The 13,819-nt window shown below is 56.6% G+C and overlaps 1 protein-coding gene across 1 annotated transcript in view; it reads left to right on the top strand.

Annotated features, from left to right (window-relative positions):
- LOC119109569 (cytochrome P450 2L1) overlaps positions 1 to 8,252 on the top strand; it is a 29,354-nt gene extending 21,102 nt beyond the window's left edge. Inside the window, exons 5-8 of the mRNA XM_037233244.1 lie at positions 363 to 588; positions 3,159 to 3,448; positions 7,381 to 7,559; positions 8,166 to 8,252. Of these exons, the coding sequence (XP_037089139.1) occupies positions 363 to 588; positions 3,159 to 3,448; positions 7,381 to 7,508 (644 nt within the window). The 3' untranslated portion in view covers positions 7,509 to 7,559; positions 8,166 to 8,252. The remainder of the gene's footprint in view (positions 1 to 362; positions 589 to 3,158; positions 3,449 to 7,380; positions 7,560 to 8,165) is intronic.
- The last annotated feature ends 5,567 nt before the right edge of the window (positions 8,253 to 13,819 follow it).

Consider the following 13,819-nt stretch of genomic DNA (forward strand, 5'->3'; position numbering starts at 1 on the left):
TCTCTCTCTCCCTCTCTCTCTTTTCCTGCCGACAATCACCTCTCCTTACCGCAGACGGCAACCCAACTGCCTCGGCCTTTCATACCATCCTGCTGCCCATTCGTTAGCTTCACTCCTCCTGCAGACGTCGGTCCCAGCCTGCTCGCAGGCCTCGCCACTACCAAAGCCGTGAGCCCCGCCCCCGCCCCGCCCCCGCCGCTGACGCTCCACCTGCTCGCAGGCCTCGTCACTACCAAAGCCGTGAGCCCCACCCCGCCCCGCCGCGGCCGCTGACGCTCCGCCTGCTCGCAGGCCTCGCCGCTACCAAAGCCATGAGCCCCGCCCCGCCCCGCCGCCGCCGCTGACGCTCCACCTGCTCGCAGGCATCATCTTCGGCCAGGGCGCGCACTGGTCGCTGCACCGCCGGTTCGCGCTGCAGCAGCTGCACGACCTGGGCGTGGGCCGGCCGCGAGCCGAGGGCCTGGTGCAGTTGGAGGTGGCCACGCTGGTGCAGCGGCTGGCGCGCGCCGCCGGCCACCCGACCGTGGTTAGCACCAACTTCTGCCTCAGCGGCTGCAACACCGTGCTGCAGATCATCGCAGGGAAGAGGTGCGCCCACCGCGCGTGCGGTGTGCCGAGGGACGGGCGGGGGCCTGTGGCAGCGGCCAGGGACAGGCTCACGCGAGGGGAGGGGAGGGGGAGGGGGGGGGGGGGGGTGGATCTGGGGTGATCGCAGCCCTGGTACTGCACAAAGCTCATGTGGACGCACTGGGAGCCAACACTGAGCTTGGGCGCACGATCGGTGCACATGTATTTGTGCGCGACAGTTTTGCTGTTAAGTGCTGGGATGCTTAGATTACTTCAGTCGGTGTTATTTACCTTCCATCAAAGTCCCTCCAAAACCTGCATGGGCTTAACGCTTCGAACTATGCTCAATCCACCACCATGCGACGACTAAGCCCCGCGAAACCACTGTCCCGGTGCATGTAGCAGTGGCGCGGCCCGAGCCCTGGCAAGGAGGACACAAGTTTGGTAAAGGGCGCTCTGATAGTAAAAGTCACCCAAATCGTCAGATGTAGCCCAGTTGTTCATGAGAGCCTGTTTGTTTCTGTCATTTTCACTGCTACCTTGTGTGACCGGAACAGAAGCCAGAAGCTGCGGCGATAACAATTCTGCCTGAATGTTGTTGCCAATAAACTGCAGAAACCATCCGTTAAGCCACTTCCTGACCTAAATCGCCGGCGTTATTCATTTTCCAATGGTCCAGTGAACTTTTTCTAAACCGATAGACCTCATAAGCTTTGCCTGATTTGCATCCGAGTCCCACAAAAATATTTAGGACCCGCGATTGTAGATTGCAGATCGCAATGGGTCAATAGTTTGCATTAACATGACCAACCCACGCTTGGGAAATTTTGGCGTTTAGTCAGAATGGATTAGTGATTAAACTAATGTAACGTAGTTGTGAGCATGCGATACATAACGTTGCGTTGTTTCGTACTAATGTCCGACGTAATTTTGAACATCAGTAAACTCTGGCCGACTCCAGGCCGTTGCTGACATAGGTCAACACCCCTCTAAGACACCGCGGGCCCCTGACCATTGCAGGAGCCCCGTATTGTTACAGGTAACCCGACCAACGCAAATCGCGGGCCCGGCCGAGTCCTGCTTGGGAAATGGGCCGCCGGAGCTCTGACCGACACAGAGCCGCCTGTTCGGTGTTTGGTGATCTCTGGCCAAAATAGAGGAACGCGCTGTTTCGGGGTCCCTAACCGTGCAACAGGTCCCCTAACTGACATTTGGTATCGCGGCCCCACGGGTGGGCATCAATGCGTCAGGGATCCCGAACATTGCGATTCGCGGGCCCCGGCCTTGTTCCGCTTGGGAAGTGGATCCCAAGGGCTCAGACGGACACGAAGCCGACTGTTTGGCTCCGCGCCCAGACCCAATATACTTGAGATGAGAAACCAAACAAGACCACCCTTATACAAGACCTCCGATTTTCATTTCGGGTCACAACACTACGTGTGGGAGGCCGGACCCGAGTCCAATGAGGTCCTTCACCTTTGGCCCCGCGGGGCCCCTCGAGCTCCTCTTCGGGCCGTCACAAACACGCCTCCTGACGACTCTGGCCACTTACTGACACAGGACCCCTGTCAGGCACTGTGCGCTCCTGACTGACACCCTCATGGTTTCAGTGACCCTAATAACATAAATCGCGGGTCAGGCCTTGCTCCTACTTGGGAAATGGACCACCAGATTTCAGTCTGACAGGGAGCCAACTGTGCGGTGTTGGTGGCCTCTGGTCGACATAAGACACCCGCATTGTCTCAGGAGGTCCCTTAAAGGACGCAAGAGGACTCTGACTGGTATTTCAGGCAACGAACCTACAGGTCGCGATTCTTCATGTCACTTACACCCGGCCATTGTTAATCGTTGGCTCCGGCCTTGAAGCCGCTTGAGAAGTGGGCCGCTGCCGCCACGGAGCCGACTGTGCGGTACTGGTGGTGTCTGACCAACACATTAGCCCTTATCGATTCAGGATTCCCCGATCGGCGCATAGGACCTCTGACTGTCATTCGAGGGCCCGTCCCCGCAAGCCGGGGCCCTTGCATGAGGCTCCAATCGGTCCTTTGTGTCTTCAGGCTCTCCAACCGGACCATTGATCGTCGGTCCCGGTGGGCAATCCAAGCCCTTCGGGTCTCCTCGAACACTGCCTCTGGCCGACTCGGAGCCCTCGCCAGAACAGGCCCCCCTGTTCGGTGCTGTGGGGCCCTGACAGAAACCGGAGCCCTGACTAATGCAAATTGCTGGCTCGGGCATTGCTACTGCTTGGAAAATGGACCCTCAGGCCCATGCCGCCACGGAGTCGACTGTGCGTTACTGGTGGTGTCTGACCGACACATGCACCCTTCGACTCAGGGGGCCTGGTAAGCACGCAGAACCCTCTGGCTGGCTTTGGAGTGCCCGGCTCTGCAGATTAGCGCTCCTGAATACGACCTCCGGCCGGCCATTCTGGCCCTTAAATCAGGCCTTCAATCGTAGGTCCTGGGGATCCCTCGGGCCCTCGGAACCTCGACGGGGGGAGGCGCATGTACCCTCTGTGCTCTCTCTGTCTACACCACTGGCACACAGCCGACTCCCTGAGCCTCTTCACCAGTAACCCATCCCCTCCACAGATACGAGCTGGACGACCCGGTGTTCAACCAGCTGGTGAACGACACGGACACCGTGATGCGGCTGGCCGGACCGGGCAATGTGCTCTCGCTGGTGCCCTGGTCCCGCCTGGTGGCGCCGCGCGCCACCGGCTACCGCAGCCTGTGCGCGCTGCGTGACCTCAGCTGCCGCCTGTTCGGCGACATCGTGGAGGAGCACCGGCGCACGCTCGATCCGCAGCGGCCCAGGGACTACGTGGACGCCTTCCTGCTCGAGATGGCCAAGGACGGCGCCGAGGAGAAGGACTTTACCAGTGAGGGGGCGCTGCGGTATGGAGGTTGGGGATCTGTAGGGAGCAGTTCTGATCACTCGGATGACGATGAGGGCCTGGCTTTTCGAAAAGGGAAGGTGAACTGAGTGAGCTATCCCTTCGCAGAGGACACTGCCAGATTTGAAGCACTGTCCCGAGCACGCCTGTGCGTGCGCTGTATACGTATGAACAGTATTTCCATATGCTGTCAAACTTACCCATAGCATTTGCTTGGACTCTTTCACAATATCCACCGATGGGTCATGCTGCGTGGGCGTACGACGGGCAGCCGAGACGCTTTTAGCCTAGCGAGGTGTGCGACCTTTTAGCCCGCCAGGAGGTGCGCTGAATTACTCAGAGTTTATCCCAAGTTCCCTAAACGCTGACGTCACTACGGCTGAAGCTCGTTTGCATGAACTTGGATATTTAATTTCCTGGCACGATCCGCTCCGTGCCGGCCTTGGCGTACCCGGCGCGGAAGTCTGCACTCTTGCCGGACTCCCGTCGACAAAGCTCCGCAGTTAGTCCAGTGGCCGGCTAGAGGGGCTGCGCCATGCCCCAGGAATGACTCGCGGGTGGGACGGCCGGACGCAGCTGCATAATCAGCCAAGCTGATGAACACCTACACGGAGATTGATTGCAGGCGGTGGGAGTGAAAATTCATGCGTCACAGATGAACTTAATGAGGAGTGAACATGTGCAGCCCGACTCCATGGCATGAAAGACGCATCCGAATTAAGCTGAACATTTTGAATTACGCCACGTGGTTTTCAAGGCCATTTATTTTCCGTGTCGGGAGCGTTTGTCACAAGAGACCGGGTACACACGGCGTTTGGAAAACAAGGTCTTTCCTCCACTTATTTTGCCGGGTTTTGCGGATGAATATGCATTGCGCGAAAACCACTTCCACTCCAATAATAACATAGGTGGTACAGTGGGGAAAGCATTCATATGTGCCAACAAACTCTCTAGAGTGTCTTCAAGCTTTTCCTCTCGTATCGCTCGCAGCGAATAGCACTAGCAAGTGGCAACCAGTGGCGCACCCAAGAAGGGAGGGATGGCGTAGCCCCCACACCCCCTCGCATCCGAAAAAGTGCAGGGACGCTCGGCTGATTCAAGTGCCGCCGTGACCAGTAGCCAAAAGACGGGAGTCACAAAACTCAAGAAGAGTCGCGCCCTTCAAGTCACGTGAATGGGCGGTGCCGTGTCCAGACCAAGAGACGCCCTGAACCCAGGTAGGAGGCGTTCTCAGCCCGCTTAGATTGACATCCCACAACCACATGCCTGGCTGCGTTCCGAGCCTAGACAGAGAGAGACCCGAACCTGGCTAGGGGGGCGTAACGGAGTCCATCAAAAGGGCGCCCCTAATTTTGATGGAGGACTGACCCAATGCCCTACCGGAGCGGCGACCCAAGCCAAAGTCAGTGATGCCGCAAGCCTGTGGGTAGGCGCAACCCGCAGGCCCAAGTACAGGCGCTCCCCGAGCCCCAGTGGCGAAGTGCCTCTAAATTTTGGCAGAGAGACGCCCACGCACGTATGCAGAGAAACGCCCCCTCTCAGAGGGGCGGGCCAATACTACGGGCAGACGGGAGCCCCCGATCCCAACAGCGGGCGCCCCCACCCCCAGCAGGGGCGCGCCAAAGCTGCGGGCAGACGGGAGCCCCCGATCCCAACAGCGGGCGCCCCCACCCCCAGCAGGGGCGCGCCAAAGCTGCGGGCAGACGGGAGCCCCCGATCCCAACAGCGGGCGCCCCCACCCCCAGCAGGGGCACCTCTACATGCTCTACGGTGGATGGACGCCTGTGAATGCAGGGCGTAGGTTGCGGACGCTCCAGGCGTAGGTTGGGGACTTTCCCCAGTTTAAGTGACCAAAGGCAAAAAAGCGAAGGTAGAGAGGTGCTCCACTGCGCGTGTACGTACATAGACATGTGTACCAGATCACAAGAAGAGGGTTTTTGAAGTATTAAGTACATAGACAAGCACTCTGAGCCTGGACTGCCCCTAGGTGGAGGGGAAAGCCACAGATCAAGTACAGACTCTCACCAAGTCGAAACACAGAGGCGCTTCAAGGTAAACGCTTAGGTACCGTTCAAAATATTGTCGTATAATGACAGATTCGAAGAATGCGGTAAGGCGACACAAAACATATTTGCCAATGGCTTAAGCTTAATAGTTTAAGCGCATGGCCGTAGACTACTGAATCCTACACGGACGCGCGAATCTTACTGGTACCTCGTTGTTTACAATCCGGGCCATCATGGAATTAAGGCCTTGCAACATTCATAAATTTTCCGGCATTCAGCAACTAAACAGCCAAACCATTTGAAAGAGAATTAATACTCCAAAAATGTCAGTTTATAAAGGAATAATGTTCATTCATGCTTTATTTGTTCTTGTGCGTTTAACTGACCTGCAATTTGATGAAATTATGTCGATTAGTATAAAAGCATCTTTGTTTTTTTTCTGAACTATGTTCGACAAGCTTTGATCTTTGTTCAAAAGGCGGACGGTGGGCAGATATGATTTAAACATGTCAAATTGAATTGAGCTGGCACGGGTATCGATTTGTATTTTTTGTGAGGGCCCTGCCCCCCCCCCCCCATGTTAAGTTGGGCCCCCCAATGTTTTTGGCTGGAATACTACACAAAACATGGGTAAAAGATGATCGTAACACAAAGACTACCTTCTTTGATCTTTCTGCGTAGTGGCGTCTCGTACGACTCTCAGAACAAAGTCATGGCTGCTCTCACCAGAAGATGAAAATCGTAACAGCGGAGCGGATAAGCGATCCAATTAATTTTACATACCTAGAGTCATAAGACACGCAATGGTTTGTGAGGTTAAAGTAAAAAGCTCTGGAATATACGGCTGACATAGGTCCTTCATGGCTAACCTCGTCCCCGTCACGTACAACCAAAATGCGTGCCGCCTCCAATGCTCGCCGTAGAAGAGCGCCATGGACGCCCTAAGGAGGCCTTTAAAGGGGCGCCTGCACGTGCCAATCAGAACAGACGCGTGCGTCCAGTGCCTGCTCCCTTCCCTGGATCCAACCCCGTATGACTTCTATACTGCTTAACTTAAAGACTTATAAATTATACAAAGATTGAAAACACACATTGCGTTTAATCAAAATAAAGTGGGGTAAATCCGGTCAGAAAAATTGAGGGGGTTAGGCTGTCGGGCCTTTGGTCCGGCTCCCCAATAATTTACAAAAATTTACACCTCTGCTGAACTGGATCCTGTAAATTCAATCATGGAACACTTTACCTACAGAGGTAATGCTATTTGGGCGAATGTCCGTGCCATACACAACCTTTTTTGTTTTAAGACGTGTGTATTTTCAATTGCGTACCTACGCTCTGCATCAAGTCAATTCGTCTCTTTTGTAACTAAAAGCTTAAGGTCAAGGGACATCATACCGCCAGCGCGGCGACACTGATATCAAAGTTTCTTCCTCAAACATGCACAATTCCCATGATTTTTCAATGACAACGCTGAATGCCCAAAACCTTCGCTGTAATTCTTCATTACATGACATGTTTTGCATAACAGACTCCGTTTGCGTAGTCGCGCGTTTGGTGAAAATGAGGTGCTAGATCGCGTCTTCTAAAGAACTATATGACGTTAAACTGACGTCCTTAGATAACCAAAGCAAGCAATCCTTCATATCCCAGGACAAAAGTTCAAGAACGTGTCTTGACCGGCGCGCAGCGCCGGTAAGCAGCGCCAGATTTTAAAGAACAAATATTGCTGCCTGGGGTACCACTCCACCCTCCCCTCCCCCTCCCGGTCAAAACAGTTCGATGAAGCTTTGAATGACGGCCCTCGAAAATCTACCTCCCCCTCTTACGAAAATTCTCGGTGCGAGCGTGGTAGTGACGCAGCCCCGCCCCCCGCCCCCCGGCCGAAGTTCACCAGCGTGCTGTCCGTTCCAGAGCGTCATCTGGAGATCCTGCTCATGGACTTCTTCCAGGCGGGCATCGAGACGGTGAACTCGACCCTGTGCTGGGCGTGTCCTGCTGCTGGCCCTGCACCCGGAGGTGCAGGAGCGGCTGCAGACTGACATTGACGCCCTGGTGGGCAGCGAGCCGCTCCGCTGGGCCGACCGCACCAGGTGGGCGGCGGCTAGGCCACCCGATGGTGGCGACAGACGGCGAGCAGGCTCTGCGGAGGCTGGGGAGGCTGGGGGGGGGGGGGGGGGGAGGAGCAGCAACTGGTGTGGAGAAGCGGGAGGGTACTGCATGCGAGCGGCTCTGGGGAAGCTGGGGAGGCTGGGGAGGAGCAGCAACTGGTGTGGAAAAGTGGGAGGGTACTGCATGCGAGCGGCTCTGGGAAGGCTGGGGAGGAACAGCAAATGGTGTGGAGAAGTGGGATGGTACTGCATGCGAGCGGCTCTGAGGAGGCTAGGGGGGCTGGGGAGGAGCAGCAACCGCATGTGTGTGGGAGCGGGAGTAGGTCCCATTCGCTCTAAATGGCGAGTGAAAGCGTCTGGCTGATGCGCGAATGAAAGGAGTCTCGTTGAGACGTGTGCAAAACACGGTAAGGGTCAACGACGGATCAACTGCCAGGTTCATCCAAAGCGAATTAAAGCCAATGAAACCACTCGCGCAAAAGCGACTGACAGTAGCGCCACACTTGCCAGCCTGGCTGACCAAATGAACCCTCTCCCAGTCGCCGAATCCGGGGGGTACAACTGAGAACGATCCTTCCGCTATTTCAGTTTGCCCTACCTACAAGCGACCATCAACGAAGTGCACCGGTTCGGAACAGTGACGAACGTGTCCGTGCCGCACTTCACGTCGTTCCAGCCGGCTACCATTGGCGGTAAGTCAGATGCCGGCTCACCAGGGCACAGATTTTCATAGGGCTTCCGGACCCCAAGCTCCGTCCATTACGGTAGCAGCCTGTGCCGTCGCAGGTCAGAGCGTAGTTAAGACTTTGCCCATGAGCCGAAATGTGCTAAGAGTTCGAGTCAGCTGATTGGGCTCTTTGGTGCGGGTAGAATACAGCAATGCCGCTCTTGGATACAATTCGATCATACACAGGGTGCCGACAGTGCGCCGATTAAGCTTCGCGTCTGGAAAACCAGAAATGAAAAACCAGGCGATGCCCGCCCTTCTTGCCAGAGTAAGAGGCGGGCCACGATATGCAACACAGTTATTGACGAGCCATGGTGTCGAAAACATCATGGCCGATCGTGCTGCTGTCCGCACGCAGCCGAGAGCCACCCTCTTGTCGGACATGCAACACAGTCAACAGCGCGTCGACCATTGCCAAGCGTTGCCATGCAACCAACCGCGACTTACTTGCAAACCACCGCACTTACTTCGCCTCTCGGCCAATTAACGAATGTGCTTCGGCCGTGATGCGACCGTTAAGTCACGCAGATACGTCATAGGTCGAATGGGTCTACTCGAAGAATTGATGGGCTTCTATTTGCCAAAGAAGAACGACTCCCACGGGACGCCAGTCTCGGCGGTCAGGTCGGGTGGGGTCAGGGCAAGGGCGGATTCAGCGCACTAATCTTGGGGGAAATAAAAGCCGGTTGGGCGAGACAGCTGCTCGAAAGGTGAAGTCAGTTGAACCGTAATCGAGCGAAAAAACGACACATTTAGGCTGTTGTATGGCCTTCGGAGGAAACTGATTCGTTCACTCCTCTTCCTCTTCCTGGATCCGCCCCTGGGTCAGCGGTCGGGTGAAGGTTCAGGTCACAAGGAAAGGGTCAAAGACCGGGTCTGCGGAGTCCAGCCAAGGGTCAAGGATTCAGGGCCTAGAGTCCTGCACCAGGGTGAAGATTTGGCAAAAACTTCGGGGTTCGAATGACGTACTCCGATCAGGTACGAATTCCAAGGCTGACTTCTTCCGCCTTGGTCTGGAAACAGCGAGCAAGCGTGACTTCACCTGAAATCATTCCAAACAACGGTTTCTATTCTACAGGTATCCGCTATCTGACTTTTTTGTTTACCTTCGTATCGAACAATCGTGCATAAACCTTAAGTGCATAACTGTAATCATGCAGAAATACTTATCCTACACAAAGATGACATTTTTTTGCGATCATAGGGTCACGACCATTGTACACCCAGCGGCTTCGCTTGAAATACGAACCAAAACAGGATCTGAATTAAATGTCTTCTTTCGATCCCGTGAAGTCTGAAGACACGATCTTGGCCCACACGCCCCTTTTCACTGATCCACACCCCTAGAAGTGGCGCGGTGACTTCGTGACGTCCTGACGCAGCTGACAACACAGACCAATCCACCGACACAGACGAGGAGAACGAGAAGTCCACCGTTACAGAGGACGACAGTGAGGAGGCCGCCGTGCTCTTCACTCTCACACATCGTTTGGTGCCGCGGTCCGCGAGCGCAAGCCGAGCCGAACTCCCTCTGTTGTACAGGGGCCGCGATGCTGTTAAATCGAGTAATACTTGCGCGTCCCACCCTCGATACTTAACTCCAGCAATTACTTATCACTGACGCATGTATTCGGCGACAACTTAAGGGGAAGACGCCCGCTACAAACTAATGAGAATGCGCAGCGCGTTGACCATCCGCGCGCCACCGCTCAACCTACTGAAGCTCACGTAAGCACGGCTCATGCAGAGACGCGCCCGCCAGTGACATTCATCACCTTTGCAAACACCTCCTGCAGCCCCCAGCACCAGGGCCTCACAGCCGCGTGACGGGGGACAGTAAGGCGCTCTGGCGTGGCGCCGTGGATCAAGCCCGCCCACCCAGGTCTAACTTCGTCCCAGGGGCGCGGGACGAGTGCGCTACCACGCTGCAGCCGTGTAATAACCCCGCATTGGTCGAGGAGCTTTCGACAGTGATATTTCGGGAACAGGGAATGGGGGCCTGTCACGCAGGCGTATCCACGGGTGGTTTCGCCCTACGCGGTCGCTGAGGGCGTGAGTCGACAGCCCCCCCCCCCCCCCACCACATGGCAAAAATCATGGCCCAATAGCCAGGCTAAAAGGTCCAAGCGAGGTTCAGAGGTTCAGGTCGGATCGTCTTGGCTCAGGTTCAGGTTCAGGTCGCCCTGGACCCCACCCATCTCATGCTGCCAGGGATCTCAAACTCATCCCGTGCAGTCTTCACTGACCACACAGCGTCATGGCTAAAAGTGGACGCGCCACAGAACGCGTCAGCGCTTCAGTAGGCGCCGCGGCGTCGCGGTGAACCTCAGCCTGGTGCACAGCGTCGGCGGTTAGTAATGGCGTGATAAATGGAAAGGTGGCAGGTGCATGAGTCAGTGCAAAACTGTTTCAATTTCCATGCCTGGAGAAAGCTACGGCTAATCCCATGGTTGCGTTCACAAAATTAGAACGACCATTCACAACTTGAATGCCTGTCCATGGGCCCATTTAAATTTCGGGCGCACCTTCATGTCTAACAAAGCTGCGGGATTAGCAAGCAATTGCATCGATCCTGCGCAGATACAGCAGTCTGAACCGGGCAATCGTAACTGGCGCTCAAGGTGGCCTCAGTCTTGCACACATTCGATGGAACCATTTCAGATATGATAACCGGGAGGACAAACAAAGTGGGCGATTTACTAAACGAATAACGAGACATCTACAGACAGGTTGTCCGGCTTAAATACGAACGTGATGATACGGATAAGACGCACCCAGACGCTGCTGGCTAGCCTTCCAGTAATAGCACCTCCATAGTCATAAACACGCGGGACAGGATTATCCGAAGGTGTCGGCGGCGTCATTCACAGAGGCTCACACCGGCTAATGTGAACCGGCCGGCGGAAAGGCTGATCATCCGGGATTTTAACGCGCGGCGCAGTCTTGTTCTACTTCACTTGGCTCAGGCGCAAGACCAGCCTCTGGATGGGGAGATGCCGGGATGATCTCCGGCTGGGGTCACATCAAACACTCCATCAAGGCGCCGGCGACAATTTTGGTGTTAATTCTGGGCCGGTTTACATGGAAACGGCTCCCCGTACCAAACGTCAACGGCGAATATACAAATACACTGTATACTCATCACCTGAACGTTGCGCCTGAAGGCTAAGTTCACCCGACGCGCATCACATGCACTGCTTCTAGGGGCGGCCGACCACGCGTGGCTGCACGCACGGAAGGACCCGGCCACATCTCGCCATATTACTGCTGGGACGCTAACCCAAAGCGCACGACCCACTCCGTGGACAACTCATCACACGTTGCACCCTTATCGCCAAACCCTTGACACTACTCATTCAGTGCACCCAGAAACTGAAAACTATCACATTTGTATTAGTAGTCTGCGGAATCGTGGCGACTCCGTTGCCGCCTTTTCCCGGCGCAGCGCCTCGGCTCGCGCGCCACCGCCGCTGACGCGGCGCCTCGCTCCGCCAGAGTAACGTGACGCCTCGCTCCGCCAGAGTAACGTGACGCCTCGCTCCACCAGAGTACGTGATTCCGCGTAACAGCCTGATCCTACCGGACATCTACCACGTGCACCACGACCCGGAGTACTGGATCGAGCCGGAGCGTTTCCGGCCGAGCCGCTTCCTGGACGAACAGGGCAAGCTGATGCACGAGCCGCGCCTGCTGGCGTTCGGTACAGGTGAGGGCGGCCGGCCGGAGCCCGGCAGGCGGCGCCGCGGCGGCCGCTGGCGCACGCGCGGGGCGGCTCCATGACTTGCGGGGACTGCTGCTGGGCGGGAGCAGTACGCAAACGCAGGAGGGAGAACGCGGCTCGGGATTGCGAGGTGAGGTGGAGCTTCCAAACTTCCTCGAGGCCGCATTATGTATTAAAACGTGACATGTTAAACGGTGACAAGCGAAGGCAGCGACGCTATACACTACCTCATGTGTTTATATTATATTATTACAATACATATATTTATACTTAAAGTTAACGAACGACCTACCCTTGACGTCGCTGCGGTTCCCAGGCAAGCGGTCGTGCCTGGGCAAGTCGCTGGCCAAGATGGAGCTGTTCTTGTTCCTGGGCGGGCTGCTGCAGGCGTTCTCGCTCGAGCTGCCGGCTGGCGAGGCGGCCGACCTCACCCCGCAGGCAGGCATCACCTACAAGCCCCACCCCTTCCGACTGCGGTTCCGGCCGCGGCCGCCAGGCGGCACCGAGCAGCTGCTGCCCGGGCCGCGCAACGAGCAGAACAACTACTGCACCAAGCGCAGCAGCTTCTCGTCCAAGATCCACTACAGCGAGGAGAGGGAGATATGAGCGGTCGGCGCTCGGCGTCATCGGTCCAGGGCTGGTCGTCCCGCGCAGACCGGACTGAGTCAGACCGGGCAGACCCCGGAGAGGTACGAGTCAACGTCAGATTGCAGAGCGTCGGGTTAGCAGGGTCGAGTCCAGAGTCAGACCCAAGACAGCCCACTTCGCAGCTGGCGTCAGGCGCGGCGTTCCTCGGACGCTAACCAGTTGGCCTCGTGCCAACTCCGGTCGGGTCATGCTCGAGCACCGCTCGTCCGCCTGCCCCGACATGTCAGCGAAACAAGGACGCTGACGATTGGCGTCACGGGAAATCGACATGCCGGACTTGGCAGCGAGCCAACCACCGGCACATCAAGTGCGCGTGTTTGGCCCTGTCGCGGGCGGGACACGTTGTTCCCGCAGTTGCCATCGTGTGCTGCGTGGCCCCACCTGCGGACGCGGCGCGCGCTGCCGTTGCGCGCACGCGAACGGTGGTCCCCGCGGCCGACCGGGTCGCGAAGCGTGAGCGGCGCCGGTGCGGGCGCCGCCCACGACGAGTTCAGGACATTACGCGTCCGCACCTCCCTCCATCCACCAATCATTCCTCATTTTCTCGTGGCCCTGACGGGGTGTGTGAATACTCGTGGTGTTATAATTACCAGTACATTGGGAAGATGCTGCGCAGCGCTTCTGGGTCAGCCGCTTCAGTATTGGAGCGCCATCCAGACCTCGAGCTCGATTGTGTGTCACCAGCGTGTAATTCGTATTTGTTCTCTACCTAGACGTGTCGTATCGACAATAAACCGTATGCTGGCATCCCCACGGGGAGCTCGCCGATACAGCCAACCGTTTCAGAAGCGCCGTAAATATTTGTACACCAAACCGCCACAGCAACGCGGAGCAATTCCTGCTCTGGCAGCGCTCATCGCACAACACACGCGTCTGCTTCGACTATGAGCCTGCACCAGCGGCATCGCAGTATCGCCGCGCACGTGATGCCGCTCGCGTCAGCAGCACGGGGAGGCGTCACAGAATGCTGACTAGCCGCGCTCAGTGTGTAGACGACCGGAGTCCGGCGCTCATTCCCGATGATGATTATTTGGACTTTGGGGCACACAGACTGCGTTGGTCACATGGTGCCCAGCGCTCATTCCCAACCTAAGCCGATTCCTCCACTTCCACTCTCGCTCCGCCCGCCCAGTAAAACGCCACGGC

Source organism: Pollicipes pollicipes, unplaced genomic scaffold (genome assembly GCF_011947565.3).
Source record: "Pollicipes pollicipes isolate AB1234 unplaced genomic scaffold, Ppol_2.1 Scaffold_7231;HRSCAF=8579_pilon_pilon_pilon, whole genome shotgun sequence".
Taxonomy (NCBI): Eukaryota; Metazoa; Arthropoda; class Thecostraca; order Pollicipedomorpha; family Pollicipedidae; genus Pollicipes; species Pollicipes pollicipes.